The sequence below is a fragment of the Polypterus senegalus genome, chromosome 8, assembly GCF_016835505.1.
Source record: "Polypterus senegalus isolate Bchr_013 chromosome 8, ASM1683550v1, whole genome shotgun sequence".
NCBI lineage: Eukaryota > Metazoa > Chordata > Cladistia > Polypteriformes > Polypteridae > Polypterus > Polypterus senegalus.
In genome coordinates, this window is record NC_053161.1 from 101,498,932 (window position 1) to 101,521,211 (window position 22,280).

Genomic DNA, 22,280 nt, shown 5'->3' on the forward strand with positions numbered 1-22,280 from the left:
TCATTTTAGTGGGGCAAACTTTGAGCAGATGTGGCAAAGCCTTAGTAAGACAAATTGGAATATGCTTTTAAGTGTGGAGAAAGTTGAGGAGATGTGGTGCTGATTTAAAAGTGATTTACATATTATTCAGGACATCCCCAAATTTTAGAAGCAGTAAGAAATGAAAGAAAACTTTCATTTCAAGGAAAATACAAAGGAAAAAAAAAACTACATATAAGACTAGAAATTATGAGAGCACAAGTGCAACTGTTAAAAACGATATTAGGAAGACTAAAAGACAGCTGGAAAAAATAATACATAAGTAGTGAAAGATGACCCAAAAAGATTCTTTCATTATTTTAGTAGTAAAAGAACAGTCAAGGAAAAGGTAAAGAGTATCAGGAACAGAAAGGGTGAGCTACAAGATACAGGCAGTGAAACAACAAATACTTTAAACTTGCACTTTACAGAAATGTGTGAACAGTCTGATAACCTCCCAGAAGTGAAAGGGATTATAAAAGAGGTACTTAATGAATTGGAAAATGTAGAGAGAGAAGTACTGCGTAGGTTAAATAGGTTGAAATCTAAAAAATCAATAAGAACCAGATACCATTTATCCTCAAATGCTTAACAACGTTAGTGAGTGCATATATAAACTGTCGGCACAGATTTTTCTGAAATGTCTACACACTGGACAACTTCTTATAGGCTGGAGGCTATCAAATATTATCCTGTTGTATAAAAAAGGTGATTAGGAAGATCCAAGTTACTATATGACAATAAGCTTAACTTGCATTACAGGTAAATTAATGGAAGGCATTATTCAGGAAAGATTTAGTAGCTCATGGCTAGAATGGAAGTGTTAGCAAATACTCACCATGGATTCAGATGAGGTGTCTTCTTTTAAGGGATGGTTATGCCACCGGCCATGGATTTTTTTTTTGCAAAACTGTAAAGATTGGTAAATTATTTGTCTTTTGTGCATGCATGCAGCATTCAAATTCAAACTAGAGACACATAGAATTTGGATGCATCCAGGTAAGCAACACAGCAAGCACCATGGAAAGCAACTCCTCTCTTCTTGCCATGTTGGAATATGGGTTTATTCTGTGAAATGTGATCATTCAAGGAATGTGACATTGTAATATCTTTAAACTAATCAGGGAAGGGCCATGTAATAAGCAAAACAAAAAACATTCAAAGTGTGTTTTGAAAAGTCTCAGCTTTCACTCATCCATACTGCAATGCTGAGCCAGCATTTTCAGAAATATATAGCTCAGGAGAACATTATCAAACGTTTCCATTTTTGGGTATTAAAATTACCAGGGAAGTGTGAAAGGCAAAACAAAAATGTAGCAGGGTGGAAGCAGCCTAGAAAGCTTACTGTACTCTTTACATGTGACAATACAGACCCTCTGAACCTATGATTACATCTTGGGTAAGACCTGAATCTATGGGCCACGTTGCTCTCTCTTTCATTAGTCATGGTACAGTACCTTTTATATGAATGGAAACCCACACTCAAGGCCCCGGTTTTGACTTTGAAGTGGAGCACCCTGTGATGAAAGTATACAGTTCAATAATATAGAGATACAGCGTGAAATAGTCATACGAGGATGGGGAGACTCCTACTTTAAAAATAGCCATTAGGCTCTTAGTGTATAAATTAATTACCACTTTCACTGGTGGTCTCTCCAGGGTTGGTTTTGGCCTAGTGCCTGCTAATGTTTGGATATGACTACCATTTTCCACAATCTTGACCAGGAAAAAAGGAATTCAGAAACTAGGTGAATAATCTCTCTAGACATGCACAGGGAGTTCTGATCTTGGGAGGACCCTTGCTCCATTTAAAGGGCCTCTCTTTTATTTTGTACTTCATACGGTACAGCAGTTAGAATCCTTGGCAAATACTAGATGTTTGCAAGGATAGTTTCTCTTGCATCTGGAAACTCTCATCAGGGAGATGGAAAAATAGATGATACATGTAAACGTTTGGTGCAATAAGGTCAAAATCTATATAATGATATTATTAAAAATGATCACGGTTGTGTTATACAGTATAACATGGTATAATGTATATGTATGTACTTTTCAGACTGAATCCAGTTTAACACTAGAATTACCAGAGCTTACGAAAAAACTCGTAGGTCTGTCCCACCTTAAATCATTTCTCACCTCTCCGTCAGCGTCTTTTGTCCTTTAAATGTGTTGATAAGCAGCAAAAAGCAAGCAGTCTGCTTTTAAATCCCCCACCCCGCACAGTTTTCTCAGCTCAAGTCTGTTTACCTGCGTGCCAGTTGCTTGGAGTTGTATAGAGTGAGAAGTCAAGCAAAAGGACACCTTTTATGAATACTATATCGTTATTTGGAACACATGCATTTCATGTGTGTTCCATGTCTTCAACGATCTATGTAAACGCATTGTTAAAAAATAAACGTTTTTCATGTTTTAGTAATAATTGACAAAATGTAGACATGAAGTGTATAATGTGTGAAGCCTTGTTCTGTTATATTTGTACCTTTTGTGAAAGTGTTTCTTTGATATTTGGACTTCAGGCTTCACACATTATACACTTCATGTGTCTACATTTTGTCAATTATCACTAAAACATGAAAAACGTTTCTGTTTTAACGATGTGTTTACTGTGCATGGATCGTTGTAGATAAGGAACACACATGAAATGCATGTGTTCAAATAATGATATAGTATTTATAAAAGGTGTCATTTTGCTTGACTTCTCACTCTGTACAACTCCAAGCAACTGACACACAGGTAAACAGACTTTAGCTGAGAAAACTGTGCGGGGTGGGGGATGTGATAGCAGACTGCTTGCTGTTTGCTGCTTATCAACACATTTAAAGGACAAAAGACGCTGACAGAGAGGTGAGAAGCGATTTAAGGTGGGACGGATCAACAAGTTTTTTTTTGTAGGCTCTGGTAATTCTAGTGTTAAGTGCTTTCCATTGGCCAACTACAGTGGGTAGTTCTACTGTGATGATGCTTTTCATAAGGATCATTTTAATCAACTGTGAAACCTAATAAAATAAGAAGAACTTAACAAAACAAAAAAAAAAAAAACATATATTGCACATGCTTTCTAAGACACAGGATATTGTAAAATATGAGTACTGTATAGGCTACACAGTAAAAAATGAAACAAGATTAACAATAAAAAGCAAATAATCAAAGCGCTGTTCTTCCCAATTCCTCTGGTTTCCCACTGAACAAAAACAAACAAGCCTAACTAGACTTTATCACCTTCCAAACATCTTTGTGTAAATGATCTAAAATTATATAAAGACAAATTCAACAAAATGTTCATCTTCACTGACTGAATACTTCATCAGCAAAGTTTATCAAAAAAACCCTAAAATCCAGCCTACTAAAGAAAGATTTCACATTTGTCACTACTGTGATCTAGTGATCAAAAGCATACTTTTCAGTTTTAAAAATAATGCTTATTGTTGCTTACTTATAACTTTATTTATACTTACAATTTTCTCCTACTTTTGTTAAAACTCTATGGTGTCTCCTTTTCTTGGCGCCCTAAGCATGAGCTTATTTTGCTTAATGGTTAATGAAGGGCATATAATGCTTTTGGTGCCAAGCTGTAGATTTAAAACAACCTGGCCATTACTTCTGAGCCCAATGGAAATTCTTTGTTCTTCTGTTCCACTCACAGATACTGTAATTCATGGGGTCTTGTATGCTGTGACTGCTGACCTAGAAAGATACACAGACCTTGCACTCCCCCCCCCACAAATGAACCAATGGTGCTTATTGTAGTTAGTAACTGTTAAAAAAATAAATGTTTAGCATTAAACATGGATTTTAATATTAGAAAATATTCAATTCAAACACATTATCATTAAAATAAAATACTGTTATTTAATTAATCATAGTCCAAAAACAATACGCAAAGATGCATTTTATGAAAAAAATGTTACAGGGTGCAGAAAAGTGGCTTTCATTATTTTAATTCAGTGCCCAAAAATATATAAACCTTATATGAAATAATCCAAACAATTTTTTCAGTGCATACCTGTGTTAAGATGAGGCGGTTGAGAAGACAGAATATTAAAAGTTTTTATATTTTTGTTTAATCTACTTTCTATTTCTGGGAAAAATCAATTATTGTCTATATTAATATCCTGCTTTTTCCCATTACTATATTATGTTAAATTCAATAATTTATAACCCTGTTTTTCATGTGTGTATAACTACATAAGATTGATTTATATTTACATTATCTAATCCTTTAACAAAGATAAAAAATGTATAGTTTTTAATTTAAGACTATTAGGATTTTAACTGAAATATAACTGACACTCACAATATGTTGTGTGTTTATAACAGGATTCATTAAACAATAATGGAAGTCTTTCTCCACGGAAAGCTAGTTGGCAGGAGACTCTGCGTCACTCTTCGCCACATGGTGAGCTTGTTTTCAATTGTCATGCCTTTAATAATTTATGCAGTGCACTAACTAAGAAGTTTATGTTGATTAGTTATGTTAGTTCTGTATTAGAAGTGGAAACATACACTGCTAAAACTGAAGGTTTACAATAGCGATAGTCTGACATTGTTTTTGATAGAACCTTAGTAGGTGTATTGGAAACCTGTTCTGTTAATTTCATTAGATAGATTGATAGATAGAATATTTCAGTACGTACTATTATTTGTTGACAAAAGTGCAGCATAGTAACATTTTCTATCCATTTTTAGGACATTTGTCTCCTACCCATTCTTGCCTCGAAGATGGAAACCATTTGAATGGTGAATGTCCTGCATCTCCTAGTACAGAAACTCAGAATAATGGTACACCTACAAAAGCCTCAGGGAACACTGAGCAGACTCAGTCACCACTCAGGCCCCTCCTGTTCGACTTTGAGGGCAACAGACGGGAAACCTTGGAATACGGTAAAAAAATGTCTGACCACCCCAGGGAGGATAATATGAACTTCATTTCTTCACCACCATCTCCACTGTATTCACCATTCAATGACAGCTGGATGCCACCTAAACAATATCTCTTTTCAACAGGGTCTTGTGGTCAGCAAAAAATGTCAACAAGTTCAGACACTGGATTGGAGCCTAGCACTGATGGAAGCAGCTCAGTTTCAAATACCATAGAGAAAACCGTGGGCAGTCCAGCTGATGAAATTGACCTTGAAAAGACCAGTTATGATGATAAAAAGTGGTTGTGTCAACCAAAGCTGCCCAGTGATATCTATGCTGGTGAGGCAGCGTTGGACAAAGAGGTGGAATATGATTTGACTTCTGAAACAAGCAAAACAAGAAGTGAAGACTCTAGTTCTCCTTTGTCAGATGAAGACTTGCTAAAACATATTGAATGTATGTCCAAACAAATGGAAGAACACAACATGGAAGAGGCTGAACACTCATCCTATGTTGAGTTTCCCTCAATTGAACCTGCGTCCTTTAGCAATAATGGTTTTGCATGTAGTCAAGCAGATATAGAATTTTTCAGGTCTGAAAGAATTAGCCATGCAAGTATGCATGGTCATCCATCTTCCTCATCGAATGAAATGACTTCTCCATCTTCTGACCCTGGCATTGAGGCTGACCTCACCAGTAAAAGCTGTAAAAGATATCCACCCTCTAGTCTTAACCTTGATGATCTTAACTCGCCAGGATCTGATTCAGACATTGAAAGAGAACTAGAAGCTGCCTTTGCTTGTGGAGGTCAGTTAGTCAGCAATATGATTTCATCCATTTCAGAAACAGAATTAGACCTCACCAGTGAAAGCAGCAGTGGCAGATCTTCACACCTCACCAACTCAATTGAAGAAGCCAGCTCTCCTACAACTGACCAGGAACTAGAGACAGAGTTGGAAGCTGAAAGTGGTATAATTGCTATCAAGACTTCCCTACTTCTTGGTCAGTCAGACAACAATATGATAACTTCATTTACATCAGAACTAGACATCCCTCCACAAGTTGACGCTGATCAGTCACTCATTGGGCTTCATGATGTTGCTGAAATGACTTATGAACATGCAGCTGACCCTGATGAAACCCTACCCCCTGCTGATCAAGATGAGAGCCTGGCAAGACAGTTAGTCTTAAAAATTGAACCAGACCATAGTTTAGAGAGTTTCAAGAGGTCATTTTATCTTCCAGTTGGACCCAAACTTATGCCAGAAGCTGAAGACGATGAAGGTAATAGTGAATATGAATCTGACTCGGAATCTGAAGCAGAGTTAAGTGAAGATTCTGATTCCCCTTGGCTTCTGAGTAATCTTGTAAATAAAATGATTTCAGAAGGCTCGTATCCCATCAACTGTCCAGAGGATTGCTTCAAAAGGTCTGACTCAATATCGGACACAATTTCACCAACATCTGATATAGAGATAGACACCTTTAATGAGCCTATATGCAACCAGATTGAAGATTTAGGACCAAGCACAGGAGGTTCGGCTAAAGAAGAAAGCAATCAAAGTATACTGGACAGAGATGTCGACAGCACAGAGAACTGTAATTATGCGGATTCTGAAAGCGTGGCTAAAGAAAAGACAATGTATTCAGAATTTAATGCACATTCAGCTGGTTCCAATGAAACTTCAAACTTGTGTTTGTACATAAGCAATCCAACTAATGATACAATCACTCCTGTTTTCATTGATCGATATAACAGCAAAGCTAGTGTACAGAATTTAACAGAACTGGGAATGTGTGAGAAAAGTAAAAGCCCTAGAAAAAATAATGAGTTTATTGTTGACACAAAGAACCATGAAAAAGAAGCAACAGAGCCCAACAATGACTTGTCTATGACAATTCAGAATTGCCTGTCTCCATGTATAAGTGAGCATTTGGAGGATGACAAAGATCAAGGTCGAGAGAGCAAGGAGGACATTAATTTGCTGAATCGCATTAAAGAAGCCAAGAACACTTTAACTTTAGATATACCCACTGCTCAAGCAAACCATGGCTTCAATCTAACATATTCTTCTGATCACAATGATGAATCATTTATGGAAAGCATCAAAAACTCTCAGTACAATAGTCAAATTTCAAATGACTCTCCTACAGTACACAATAACATAGAAGATCTTCCCTCTTTGAATGTACTGGTTTCTAAGCAGATGGATGAGTCCTTGGTATATGACTCCATAAAGTATACTTTAGTGGTAGATGAAAACACAACCTTGGAGCTAGTTAGCTTGAAAAGGTGCACATCAGTTTTAAGTGATGACAGTGAAATCTCTACCCTCTGTGATAATTGTGACCTGGAAGCAGATGATGAATTTGGGGTTGATGTTGATAGACCAGAAATCTTCAGCTCTTCAGAGGGTTCATCTCCAGAAGCTGATGTCCAGTTTTCTAAGAAGTTCCTGAATGTATTTGTGAACAGCACATCACGCTCATCTAGTAAGTAAATTAGATGCTTTCTTAACTTTTGATGAGAAGATCATTATTCTGAAACATACCTGTGATGCATTTCTTTAAATACTGTATAATAACATTGTAAAATGTATACATTTTTAAATAGTAAATGATCGATATTTTTGTTTTTGTCTTTTCTTTTTCTGGGGGGTAAAAAAAAACAAAAAAAAAAACCAGCCAGGTCATTTTTCTAACATGTTTAATTAATGTTGATAAGAGAGGTCCATTTTATTGTAATGATAAGGCTGATTAACAGACTTTTTAAATGTTTGGCATATATATATATTGTAGAAATAGATTTTTTATTATAACATTATCATATAGTATCATTTTAAAATGTTACATAGTATTTTTGGCAACATAATAATAATAATTCTTTGCATTTATATAGCGCTTTACTTAAATTGAAAAGGTAGAAACAGAATAGTAATACAATATGTAGCCTCTTTTAGCTTTTACATTTGATTGATGCTGTTTTATTTAGGCAGGTCTCATTACTCCATTCTATTACAGAAGAAGTACAACTAATTAATATTTGTCTACCTTGGTCTTCCATTTATGGATCAGGCCCATGATAAAAATGAAATGTATATTTCAGGCCAAACTAAACATGCACTGTTAGTCACAATCAAAAATTTTGCTGGTTAGTGTGATAACTATGATATATAGTATGCTCTTTTTTAGATTTTGTTACAAGTCTTTTCTAATGATATCTTACTTTACCAATATACTCAAGTCACTTCATCTTTTCATTCTCTGACATGATTAAATAGTATTGGTTGCTAGAAGGGCTAGGTAATTTTTTCAATTAAATTATTTAATTTGAATTAATGTTGTAAAGCAAATTTTCAAAAACAAAAATTGCTTTTTTGTTTTTTTTAATGGATACGCAAACAGAGAAACAAAAGTCAGGCTACCAATCACCCAAGTTTGATCTGATGGTCATGTTTGTACAGTCAAAACCTGTTAATGCAAAGATGGAGACAAGTGGTATTTCTCTAAACAAAAAAGCTTGCTGCAAAAGAAAGGCTGTATCTTTAATTTGGTTGTTTGCAATCTGTTTGAATGTGAAAGATCTCATGTTGATCAAACTAAAGTAAAATGCAAAGTTTAGAAAATAACAATAGCAGTTCAAAGTGGCAGTACATGCAATTTATTTCAGCACTTAATACAGAAATAACCAACAGAATGGAACAAATACAAGAAAGCATGCAACAAAATGGCTGCCCACAACTAACAACTTTGGGATATTCTTCTCCCTGCTTCAGCATGCACCACGCAAGGCCTGCTCCCTATTAAATATCCTGTTAGACAACGTGACTTCTTACCCTGCAGCAGTGATCAGGCCACTGTGGAGAGAAGAACAATCTGTCTGTAATGTGCAGTCGGAGAGCTATCAATGTGCATTTGGAGAAAGAGACTCCTCTACAGGTGGTTCACCCCAGAGACCTTTAGTTGTAGTAGACAGAAGAAGCGGGCTGGTGTGCTCCGCAAGCTAAACTATTTGGGGGAAACAAATCTAAAAGAAAACTGACTGAGGTAGTAATGGAAAGAGTCTCTAAACTATAGGGAGGAGAAGTGAGGTGTGCAAAAAAATAAATACTGTACTTATAATCACCAGAATAAGGAAAATTGCCTGTGTTGTGAAAGGAGTGTGGCGATAACAGGGAGAAGAAACAAGGATGGCAAATGAAAAATCAAACTACCAAAAAAAAGTGTAGAAAATTCAGCACAGAAAGTCATTTTATATATAGTGTATACTATGTACTCCTATAAATAATAGTAGAAAGTGATGTCTATGTAAAAATATTTAAATAGATTGTGAATCTATACTAATAAAAGGCAAAGCCCTCACTGACTCACTTACTCATCACATAACTTCCCGTGTAGGTAGAAGGCTGAAATTTGGCAGGGTCATTCCTTACAGCTTACTTACAAAAGTTGGGCAGGTTTCATTTCAAAATTCTACACGTAATGGTCATAACTGGAACCTATTTTTCTCCATATACTGTAATGGACTTTAGCTCGATGGCCGTGGGGGGCGGAGCTGCGTGTCACATCATCACGCCTCCCACGTAATCACGTGAACTGACTGTGAACGCAGTACGTAGAAAAGAAGGAAGAGCTCCCAAAGAGTGCTGAAGAAAAGCACATACAAGCTTATTCATAAGTGCAGCTACTGCGGAAACAAAGCACGGTGTAAACCGTAAGTTTTAATTAAGTTTATAGACACACTCCCGCTGCCGTTTGTCATGCCTTCGTCAAATACTTTATTCGCGAGATACAAGTTTAATGAGAAGACACAAGGTATAAACAAGACTTTGGATCACTTTTTAATGGAGTTAAAATTGCTGTAGCGAGAAACTTTTAAGTGCCGGGTCTTAACTAACATCTCCCATTTCAATTCAGATGCCTCCACTTTCCAGTAAGGCTCTGCTGCGCGATGACAAGTAATAAGTCTCAAGGACAGACGCTACAAAAGGTTGCCATTGATTTCAGGCAAGATTGCTTTTCTCCTGGACAACTATACGTTGCATTCTCAAGAGTGAGCTCGCACAGCTTCGTCATATTACAACCGGAGTGCAGCGAGAAACTTTTAAGTGCCGGGTCTTAGCTAACATTAAATAAAGCCGTGGACATCGCAACATCACACAAGAGAGCAGCTCACGTGAACTGACTGAACGCAGTACGAGTGATCACTTCTATGCATCAAACCTGTTCAAAAAACGCATTACACAATTGACAAGGTAGGAAAAGAATATGCTCCGAGCTGAGCTCCACAGCTAACGCGGTCTTGCGGAAGCAACTTCGTCACGCTGCCACCAAATACTCACAGAAAAATCCACAAGTTAATACACACGCTGTCTCTAGAGTTTCTCCAAACTCAATGTATTCCTCACATCCCCGTTATACCCTCTGATCTCCCATTTCAATTCAGATGCCTCCAATTTCCAGTAAGGCTGTGCTTTGCGATGACAAGTAATAAGTCTCAGGGACAGACCCTACAAAAGGTTGCCATTGATTTCAGGCAAGATTGCTTTTCTCCTGGACAACTATACGCTGCATTCTCAAGAGTGAGCTCACGCAGCTTCGTCATATTACAACCAGAGTGCTGAACTGACAACGTGATATATAAAGAGAACTATAACAACCGTAATAAACGAACAATAAAACAGCAGAGAACCCATGGAATAAATAAAAAGGCAGCTTCCTTGGCGAAGCAAGGAAACAGGATAGCCTTATATGTCATTTGTTTATAAAACAGCGGAGAAGCTGTGTAAATGCTGCTTCACAAAAAACCAGCGGAGCGCCTTATATGAGCAGGCAGTCAGCTAAAGAAGGGAATCAATAAATATCTATAATCGTAATAAACGAACAAAAAATAGCGTACAAGCCGCGGATTAAATAAAGGAAATGGGTACCTGAACAGTAAAGTAAGTCTCAAATAGCTACACAATAACTATAGCAATCTTAATAAACGAACAATAAAACAGTACAGAACCTCAAAGCAAGGAGAAATGACGGCCTTATATGGCGTTCATTTATAAAGCAGCGGAGTAGCTGTGTGAAGGCAGCTACACAAAAAAACAGCAGAGCGCCACACGCTGAATGTATTCCTCGCATCACCGTTATACCCTCTGACCTCCCATTTCAATTCAAATGCCTCAAATTTCCAGTAAGGCTCTGCTTTGCGATGACAATTAATACGTCTCAGGGACAGAGCCTACAAAAGGTTGCCATTGATTTGAGGCAATATTGCTTTTCTCCTGGACAACTATAGGTTGCATTCTCAAAAGTAAGCTCAGTGCACAGCTTGGTCATATTACAACCGGAGTGCTGAACTGACAACGTGGTATACAAAGAGATCCTTAACAGATAGTTATTGGTATATTTTCCCTCAGTTTAAAAAGGTTTTCTTTTCTTCTTAATAAAAATTTAAAAGCAGTACTTCGTCAAGCTTAAGCTGGGATTTTGCTATATACAGTTTATATATATATATATATATATATATATATATATATATATATATATGTAGATATGTATATATATATGTATGTAGATATGTATATATATATGATATGTATATATATATATATACTTTGTAGATATGTATATATATATAAACTGTTAAAAAATTAAAGGAACATCATTTGATGGATATAAAAATGATCAACCTACAGAGCCCTGATTTCAAAGACGCCCCAAAAATCAGAGTGAAAAAATTATGTGGCAGGCTATTCCATTTTGCCAAAATTTAATTGCAGCAACTCCAAATTGTACGCAGCACTTTGTATGGCCCCTGTGTTCTTGTACACATGCCTGATAACATCGGTGCATGCTTCTAATGAGATGACAGATGGTGTTGTGGGGGATCTCCTCCCAGATCTGGACCAGGGCATCACTGAGCTCCTGAACAGTCTGAGGTGCAACCTGGTGGCATTGGATGGACCAAAACATAATGTCCCAGAGGTGTTCTATTGGATTTAGGTCAGGAAAGTGTGGTGGCCAGTCAATGGTATCAATTCCTTCATCCTCCAGGAACTGCCTGCATACTCTCACCACATGAGGCCAGGAATTGTCGTGCACCAGGAGCCACTGTACCAGCATAGGGTCTGACAATGGGTGCAAGGATTTCATCCTGATACCTAATGGCAGCCAAGGTGCCTTTGTCAAGCCTGTAGCGGTCTGTGTGACCCTCCATTGATATGCCTCCCCAGACAATCATTAACCCACCACCAAACTGCTCATGCTGAATGATGTTACAGGCAGCATAATGTTCTCCATGGCTTCTCCAGACCCTTTCACTTCTGTCACGTGCTCAGGGTGAACCTGCTCTCATCTGTAAAATGCACAGGGCACCAGTGGTGCATCTGCCAATTCTGGTATTCTATGGCAAATGCCAATCGAGCTGCATGCTGCTGGGCAGTGAGCTCAGGGCCCATTAGAGGACATGGGGCCCTTGGGTCACCCTCATGAAGTCTTTCTGGTTGTTTGGTCAGAGACATTCACACCAGTGGCCTGCTGGAGGTCATTTTGTAGGGCTCTGGCAGTGCTCATCCTGTTCCTCCTTGCCCAAAGGAGCAGATACTGGTCCTGCTGATGGGTTATGGACCTTCTATGGCCCTCTCCAGCTCTCCTAGAGTAACTGCTTGTCTCCTAGAATCTCCTCCATGCCCTTGAGACTGTGCAGGGAGACACAGCAAACCTTCTGGCAATGACACGTATTGATGTGCCATCCTGGAGAAGTTGGACTACCTGTGCAACCTCTGTAGGGACCAGGTATCGCCTCATGCTACCAGTAGTGACACTGACTGTAGCCAAATGCAAAACTAGTGAAGAAACAGTCAGAAAAGATGAGGAGGGAAAAATGTCAGTGGCCTCCAACTGTTAAACCATTGCTGTTTTGGGGGTCATCTCATTGTTGCCCCTCTAGTGCATCTGTTGCTAATTTCATTAACACCACAGCAGCTGAAACTGATTAACAACCTCCTCTGCTACTTAACTGACCAGATTAATATCCCATAAGTTTCATTGATTTTATGCTATACTCTGATTAAGAAGTGTTCCTTTAATTCTTTTGAGCAGTATATATATGTGTATATATATATGTGTGGATATGTGTATATGTATGTGTGTATATACAGTATATGTTGATATATGTATATATGTATATATATGTAGATGTGTATATGTATATGTATATATATATAGATATGTGTAGATATGTGTATATGTAGATATGTATATATGTATATATGTTTATATGTGTGAGTGTGTATATATATATATATGTGTCCGTGTGTGTGTGTGTGTGTGTGTATATATATATATATATATATATGACAGCAACACTCATAACAGTGACAAAACAATTACATTGACAATCATGTTACTTTATTTTTAAAATGTTTGCTTTTCTTTTTCATAACTTCTTTAACACATTACTTCTCCGCTGCGAAGCGTGGGTATTTTGCTAGTTGTCTATAAATTAAAAAAAATTTTAATTAAGGTTTTGTTTTTTTTGCCATATTTCCCACCCCTAGCTGCAAGTCAGCAAACATCCCAGAACAGAGTAGCAATCAGTGGGAGGACTCATTCAGGGCCACACCAATTAAAATGAATTAGAGGAATTTTGCGGTTTAATGTCTCTTTGATTTCATTATAGATTTTCTTAGATGGAGATAACAATGAAAGGCAAGGGGAGAATAAAAACAAAATATTGTGACTGTGGGTCCCCTATCCATTATCTGCAATTCTAAAATTCCAAATGCTAACAAAATCAAATTTTTTTAAGTTGCAAAGCTGCCCAGTTTCATTGATTCTGGGGATACCTTTATATGCATGAGAGCTACTCTGGATGAGTACAGAAAGAATTGCTCTTTTAGGTGATAATGTCAGTTTCAAAAACAAAGTGTAGTAGTTTGAGATGTACTTCAGTGTAGCTCTTTTAAAATATTAGAATGACAATGAAAAGAACGACAGAAACATTTAGAGGACTTCATTCTGTAATGATTTCAGTGTGGAAAATATAATATCCAGCAGGGCACTAACACATTCATATGTGTAGTCTATTAAAAGAATGTGTTAAAGACACAATAAAACAAATCTTAATTCATATTCACAGTATATTATAATACTGGGTCTAGAACTCAAAAACCAAATCAACAGCCTTAATTTACAAAAGTGCTCATAGCATTAGAATAATAACTTGTTTATTAATGCCACTCATTGTAAATATTAATAAGATTCATTCTTACTATTCCAGAATCCAAAAAAATGACACATTCTGACAAACATTTGGCATCAGATTCTTCAGATTAGTGAATGGAAAACTGTTTAATGGATTGAGAATGTACTGTAATAACAATTGATCAGGTTTTACTTACTTCAATATACAGTACATGCACATTGACTTGTACATATGCAGGCTTATAACAGTGCATTTGAAGTCACTCCCCCTAACGCATGCATATTCTCTAATACACTGTATTTACTATATGGCCAAATTTAGTACATACCAAACCATTACACCTATATGAACTTGTTGGACATCCCATTCTAAAACCTTGGGCATTAATATGGTGCTGCCAAACCTCACCAACTAAAGTCCAATTCCTTTGCAGATATAAGAATCTCCACTCTTATGGGGAAGCTTTTCACAAGATTTTGGATTGTGTCTGATAGACTTTGTTCCCATTCAGCCAAAAGAACATTTGTTTACTGATGTTGAATAAAAAGACCTGGCTTGCAATCTGTATTACAGTTTATATCAAAGGTGTCCAAGTGGGTTGAGGGCAGTGCTCTGTGCAGGCCTCTCGGGTTCCTCTATGTCTGTATGGACTTGGCTTGCTTGCGAGGGGCAAAGTCATTCTGGAGTAGAAATTATCCTTCCCCAAACTATTGCCACAAAATTGGAAGCACTTAATTGTCTGAAATGCCTTTGTCTGCCATAGCATTAACTGTTATCTTCACTGGAGCCAAGACTTCTAACCTGACCATTATCCTTCCTCTAAAAAACTTGACAGTAGGTGCTATATAGTCCAGAAGGTACTATTTAGAAGGTACCAAAGTCAGATTCATCCATCAGACTGCCTGATAATGTAGTCCGATTCATCACTCCAGAGAACACATTTCCACAGCCCAGTGGAAGAATGCTTTACACCACGCCAGCTGATATTTGGGAATGACCTTAGGCTTGTATCCAGCAGCTCTGCTACGGAAACCAATTTCATTAAGCCCCTGACACACAGTTTGTGTGCTGATGTCACTCCTATAGGCAGTTTTGAACTCTGTTATGAGTAATTCAACACGGAAAGAGGCATTTTTATACATTATGCACTTCAGCACTCAGTGGCCTGCTCTATGAGTCTACGTGATCTTCCACTTTGTGGCTGAGCTGTTGCTGCTCCCAAGTGCATCCACTTCACAATAATAGCATCAAATCATATGTCATGGACACATTTAAAGTCAGTAAGCTTTTAAGTATGACGCATTCTGCTGCTAATGTTTGTCAATGGAGACTACATGGCTAGGCACTTCATTTTATGCACCTTTTAACAATAGGACTCAGTATCTTGGAGGGGTGTCCACATGCTTTTGGCCATATAGTGTACACTATATATGAGAAGTCAAGCAGTGCTTCACAGCCAAGCAGTTTTATATATTTTGTATCATGAGAATTGGTTTGCTTTTGTAAATGTCAATTCATATTATGAAAAACATAAGAAGATGTTGACATATCTTCTTTTTCTTAGTCTACTTTTTCAGTTAAGTACAATAAACTTTTTTTCACTTATTTGCAGCACATAAACAAGGTGTAATTAATTGTAGGTAAAATACACTAACTGACATCAGTTTGGTGTGCGTTCATGCAGTGCGCAGATATTCTTAAAACAGAAGTGCTCTTAAACCTTAGGAGAAGTTCAGAATCTAATATAGTTTTTACACTAACATTATTTTAACAAAAACGCCCATTTTTATTTTGTGGGTCCTGCTTAGGGCTAAAATAAGAAGGAGATACATGAGGAAGAGGCAACACTCAGTCAACTGTCAAAATGACTGGTACAAACTACACCAAAGCATAGAGTCACTTGACATTATCTGAATCTGTAATAAGGTTTCTCCAGTAGAAATGGAATTTCTGCACAAAAATGCCCATCTATGCATAAATACTACAATTTAATCCCGCAGGATTCTTTGCTTCTGCTGATTTTGCAATAAATGTGCTTCCCAGACACACACTGTGCTTGAAAAGATACCTTTTATAATGGAGAACACCCTTTATAATGTCTGTTCCAAGTGTGCTCTCTTTCTCTCTACCTTTCAGAACAGAGCGGTTATAAAAGCAGGCGGTTGTGATTCACTTAGCAGGTGCTGTAGAAGGTGACATGTGATTTTACACCCACAGTAATTGTACACTAACCAAGGCATTTTAAAGTATGTTTGAGCATAGCACAAACAGAAACAGATGTTTCAGAAATTTAATTATTTTCTTTTGCTGTTTCTTTTCAGAAAGAAAATACAGATTTCATAATAATATTCTTTCATTTGCACTCAATGATGTATGATTAATATAATTGATTTTACACTATTCTTCACTTCTTACACATATACTAAGTGTGTTTATTGTGCAGGTACAGAATCATTTGGCCTGTTTTCATGTACTATAAATGGAGAAGAAAGGGAGCAGACACACAGAGCAGTTTTCAGGTAAGAATATTCAAATCCAGTGCACATTTATATGTACAGTGTTGATTAAGACTACTGTGTAACCATCATACTTTCTGTCTTACGAGTCCTGGATTCAGTTTCAGTCTGACCAATGTTACTGTAGAGTTTACATGTTTTTATGTCTCCATGGGATTTCTACAGGTATTCTGCTTTCTTACCACATCTCCAAAGATGTGCAGGTTAGATTATTGGTGGATATACTGTAAATCAGCTCTGTTATGAGTGAGTATGGATTTTTAACTTACATAAATGAGCTATCCAACGGGTTTCTAACAGGGTTGGGTTTTTAATTGCAACTGATACTGCAGCCTTCTACTGCAATTAGCAGGTTTGGAAATTTGGATGATACATATAAAACATTTAGTAAGACAAATAATCAGTCATTAAAGTTCATTACATTTACCTAATACAATAGGTAAAGGAAATGTTTGATTACCCAATGCATTAGCAGTGCCATGCAATCTTTGCCAAGCCTATCACTTCTTAGTTTATTTGAAACACAACCATTCTCTTTGCCATTTTCTATCATAAGAACATGTCTGTAACCACAGTTCTTGCTGTCACATTTCATTGTTTAGCTAGGATAATAGTGTGTCTATTATCTGTTTAGTCATTTTTGACAGTTGGCGGCCTAGTGGATAATAGCTTGCAGACCATTCTGTCAATGTCAATGTCTTTCACTTCTGTTTTAGCAACCTTTGGTGATGGTCATCCACCTAATTTGCCTTTGCCCACTTATTTTGCTGCTGACTTTTGAAGTATTAGTGCCTTTTTTTTGTGATCCTTATTTTCTCTTGTTGTGTTTGTAGCCCTCATCCTGATTACAGATATTATAGTAGACCATCGTTTTTAAGCCATTCAAAAACTGACCCATTTGTCTTTTAGTCGGAGGTATACGTGGTAATTGGTATTGGCTGTTCATTTTACTAAACTCTTTGCTGCCCAAATTCTATAGTCACATATGTCTTGTGGAAAAATCTTTATTTATATTAATTCATCCATCCATCCATCCATCCTCTTCCGCTTATCCAAGGCCGGGTCGTGGGGGCAGCAGCTTGAGCAGAGAGGCCCAGACTTCCCTCTCCCCGGCCACTTCTTTTAGCTCTTCCAGGAGAATCCCAAGGCATTCCCAGGCCAGCTGGGAGACATAGTCCCTCCAGCGTGTCCTGGGTCTTCCCCGGGGTCTTCTTCGGGTTGGACTTGCCCGGAACACCTCACCAGGGAGGCGTCCAGTAAGCATCCTGATCAGATGCCCAAGCCACCTCATCTGACTCCTCTCGATGCTTGTTTTTATGGAAAACCTTTATGGTCTCACAAAATCCTCCATGAGCTCATTAACTTATCCATACTGGAAACAAATTGTCATTACATCATTGATATACCATGTTGGTCTTTTATGTTTGCAGTTTAATGATGTTACTGTACTGTACTCTGTATATGTAACATTACTACTACTTAATATTGCTTCTAGCTGCAGTATTGTAGAATCTGAGAATAACCTCCTGTTGATTTATATTTTACATTTTTTTTTGAAATAGCATAAGATTTTATTGACCTAGCTTATGACTTCTGTGCAAACGTTTTATCCTCATAATTGAAATTATTACCATGAATCAGTTAATGTCTACACAGGTATTTCCACTTTGTCTCAAAGGTTTAGTGTATACTAGGTGAACTGAGAAATAAAACATATGGACACCCGACGAGTCAGTATGGTGTGTAAGTGGGTGAGTGAGTCATTTCAAACTCATTTACTACTTTCTGCCCCGGGGCTGGCAAGGCAGCCTCCAGCTTTGAACAACCATAAATGTTTGGAATAAGTGAACTCATAAAATGGATGTATGGTCAGATTTTTTGCATGACATTTAACTGTATGAGTTATAGAAAAGGAGGTTGGTTGGCTGGATTGAAAAACAGTAACTTGAGTGCGCAGCTATCTGTATCTCCTGTGTAAATTTACATATTTTTATTGAAATATATTAAGTCACATATTATTATACATTTTTTGGCCTTTATTTCAGCTAAAATATCTAGAATTTCAGTGCATTTCATTTCAGTTTGTGAACAACAGTTTTTTTATATTGGATGTAAAAGATTACAACTGCAGCAGGAGTGGGATGGGGGTGTTTTAAACTGTCACTTTATTTCTAATTTTAAAATATTTTGTTTTCACTGATACAAGACATAATTACCTACAGCTAAAATTAAAAAAAGTGTCACAGTAAACAAGAAAAAAACATTTAGAAGACTTGATAATTGCTCCATAAGAGAGATAAACCAAATACAGTACAGTATAGTAGCTTGAAATTGCAAGTGACTATTACTACTTTTAATGGCAGATCGGTGCAGGGTAATTGAACAAGTTATGATAGTCAATGCCAGAGGTGGGTAGTAATGAGTTACATTTACTCCGTTATATTTACTTGAGTAACTTTTTTAAAAAATTGTACTTTTAAGTATAGTTTTACTGCACCATACTTTTTACTTTTACTTGAGTACATTTGTGAAGAAGAAATGCTACTCTTACTCCGCTACATTGGGCAACACTTGAATCGTTACTTTTTTTCCATTAGATACACTATATTTTTGCCAGAGTGAAGCCGCCAGTGGATCTACTGCATGACTGTTTCACAATCAGACGTAGCAATAATAATCACAGGACTCCATTTCACCATTGTGACAGGTGCCTGGCGTCCATGCCCAGCCGGGTCGCCCATGCACACTGTATTCAGGGGGAGCAGCCCTGGACAGTGCAATACCTCCCCCTGGACGCTAGATGGCCGCCCCCCTGGGCTGGTGTAGTGCCACAGGGCTCTCTGGGAATTGGAGTTGGGGGCAGCCCTGTTGGGTCCCGCAGGTAACGCCAGGGGGAGCTGCGTTTGGGACTCCTGAGCCCATGTGGGCAACAGCTTCATCACACCTGGAAGTGCCGCCGGATCTTGGTGATCAAACACCTGGAGCACTTCCAGGTGACCTATAAAAGGGAGCCAGCAACCACCACTCATCGGCCAGAGTCGGGTGGAGGAGGACAAGGTTGCGAGGGAGGAGTGGTGGTGCCAAGGAAGAGAAGAGTGCTTGTGCTGTGCTTTATTGTACTGGTGTTTGGGACTGTGTTGTGGCTGGGGGGAGTACGGGGAAGACGTGCCCTTCAGCTGAAGAGTAATAAAAAGTCCTTTTATTTTACACGTGCCTCCCGTGTCCAATCTGTGTCGGGTCAGGCACTATATAGTGCCTTTCACACCATTCAGACATAGCAACAATAATCACATGGCTCCGTTTTACAAATCAGACGTAGCCATGCAGTCACATGACCACACACAAACTGCTGACTGCTGTGTCTGTGTATAGGAGAGTGGTAGATCCTGCTACAATAAATAACTGCGCTGTTCCTGTTTCAAGCTGAATAAAGATGGTGTTGCTAAAGTATTGAGACTCAGCTTTGTGTTTTGGGGTGTAAGACAGGGACTCACACGTCACAGCACACACACGTGATCACAATACTGCAGTAAACAGTATACGCTCGTACGAATGTTGACTATATGAGTGAGGCATGCCGACTGATGATTGCCCACAATGCCACAGCGAGAGAGAGAAGAACCACCAGGAAAACATGCAAACTCCAGGCAGGGATCACAAGGGACATGACTCCCTGCAAGACAGCAGCGATACCGCACTGCCACCATTTTTTAACATCTTATTGAAATATTTTTTTACACAAATCAGCTCAAAAAGGCAATGCATTTATCTCACATCACCCTTATTTCCTTTTCTAAGCAGAATGTTTTGGGAAATGTATGGTTATATAAATAATTTTGTATGTGATTTTCAGCAATGTGTTGTTTTCGACTTTGTCTCTGGTTGTCAACATTTAAAATTAAACAGTATCACCTGTTCTAAGTACAAGCTGAAATATTTTTATATGTGTCGATAAATGTATAGCCATGAGTAAATATCCATCCATCCATTATCCAACCTGCTATATCCTAACTACAGGGTAACGGGGGTCTGCTGTAGCCAATGAGTAAATATGTAAATGTGACAAAAATCACATATACTGTGTATCTCTATAGTGATTTAAGGCATATATCACTGTAATGTGTTGATTAATAATTATGTTTGCTACACACAAACTCTACATAACGTAGTTGTTCTGAGAAATGGTTGATGGACAGATATGATCTGTCATTGACTGAGCAGTCATCTTTGTATTGAGGGATGGCGTGAAATGGCCACTTAGTATATTACAAATATATTAGAATACTGTTAACAATAATCAGCAAACGATAATAAAAGACAGATAAAATGTTAATAAATAGCAAATGATTAAATTATGTTTGTTACAAATGTAATAACTTGAAATCTTTAAAATAATTAAATGTTATTAAATATGGTTTGTACATAACTTGGCATGGTTTAAGTGATGTGGTAATTAGTTCTGCTTCATATTTTTATTTGATTTTTACATTTAGTGCCTTTTGAAAACTAGAATTTAGCATGCAAGCAAATTTCGCATATGATAAATTATTGCCATCCATAATTATATACTTTGGTGAATTAGAGGATTGGGGAAAAGCACAGGAAATGTTTTTTCAGCAGTCTGGGTGTTTAACAACAAACCACATCTCTTAATACACTAATCTGTAAAAGAGATGAAATATAAAAATGATACTGCTAGAGTTATCCACTTTTAATACCTGCTTCAGTAAGACAGATATAACAACTGGAATTGCATTCTATTGTAAATGTTCTGTGAACAAGATGATTTGTTCAAGGCTGAAGTAATTATTTTTGTCTTGAATACTGAATAAAACAGTGGTACAGTATGTATGTTTAGAATATTTTTATGTAATGATTATGTATGCAGATTAGTGATTGTTTGATAGATACAGCTTCTGTTATACTGTACCCATGGAAATGATGTTTTTAAGAGGGTAATATAATATAGTGTATGATTCCTATTTGATGAATCCCACAATGACAAAGAGAAAATAAATCTTTATGTAAGCAAATAAAGAATAGCACTTAGTTAATTCTGCTTGATTACATCCCCCATCATTAACAATTAAAAGAAACCCATTGAAAAACAGAAGCTGACAGGCAAGTCTCTGTATGTTTTTGGCTGCTTTTACTGAGCAACAGCTATAAAGTGGAAGCTGAGGAATGGAACCCTAGCAAAATGTTTCTTTAACTGATTTTGATGTAAGTTGAGAGTTGCGGGTATCTTAGTAAAAGTGTTGTTTCCAGATTCCAGGCAAAGAAGTAACATTAGCCTTGGCTAAAAATAATACATTCTTGCTGTTGGTAAAAATGTTTGGTTTTTTCTCATTCATATCACTAAAAACCACTGTAGGTTCATTATACATTTTTCAACCTTAAACCATTTTTTTTTACCCCCAAGCCTCATTTTAGCTTGTTAAACACTCATGTTATTTTACACAACCCTTCCATAGTACTTTGCTACATCATTTCATATAAAAAGTAAACACATACAAAATATGCCTCAGAGCACAGTGCTATGTAAATTATTTAACATAACATATTTATGTTACATTTTTTATAGCATTCTTACTTTTATAAGTTTATCTCCTAAATGAGTAAACATCACAGTCATTGAAAAAGGTACAATTTAAAAGCCTAAAAAGTTATATTCACAACAGTCAAAA

The 22,280-nt window shown here is 37.2% G+C and overlaps 1 protein-coding gene across 1 annotated transcript in view; it reads left to right on the forward strand.

The window, feature by feature from the left end:
• Positions 1-22,280, forward strand: part of mapk8ip2 (mitogen-activated protein kinase 8 interacting protein 2) — a 229,440-nt gene that overhangs the window by 176,519 nt on the left and 30,641 nt on the right. Inside the window, exons 4-7 of the mRNA XM_039761511.1 lie at positions 4,336-4,414; positions 4,705-4,899; positions 5,023-7,371; positions 16,521-16,596. Coding sequence (XP_039617445.1) covers positions 4,336-4,414; positions 4,705-4,899; positions 5,023-7,371; positions 16,521-16,596 — 2,699 coding nt within the window. The remainder of the gene's footprint in view (positions 1-4,335; positions 4,415-4,704; positions 4,900-5,022; positions 7,372-16,520; positions 16,597-22,280) is intronic.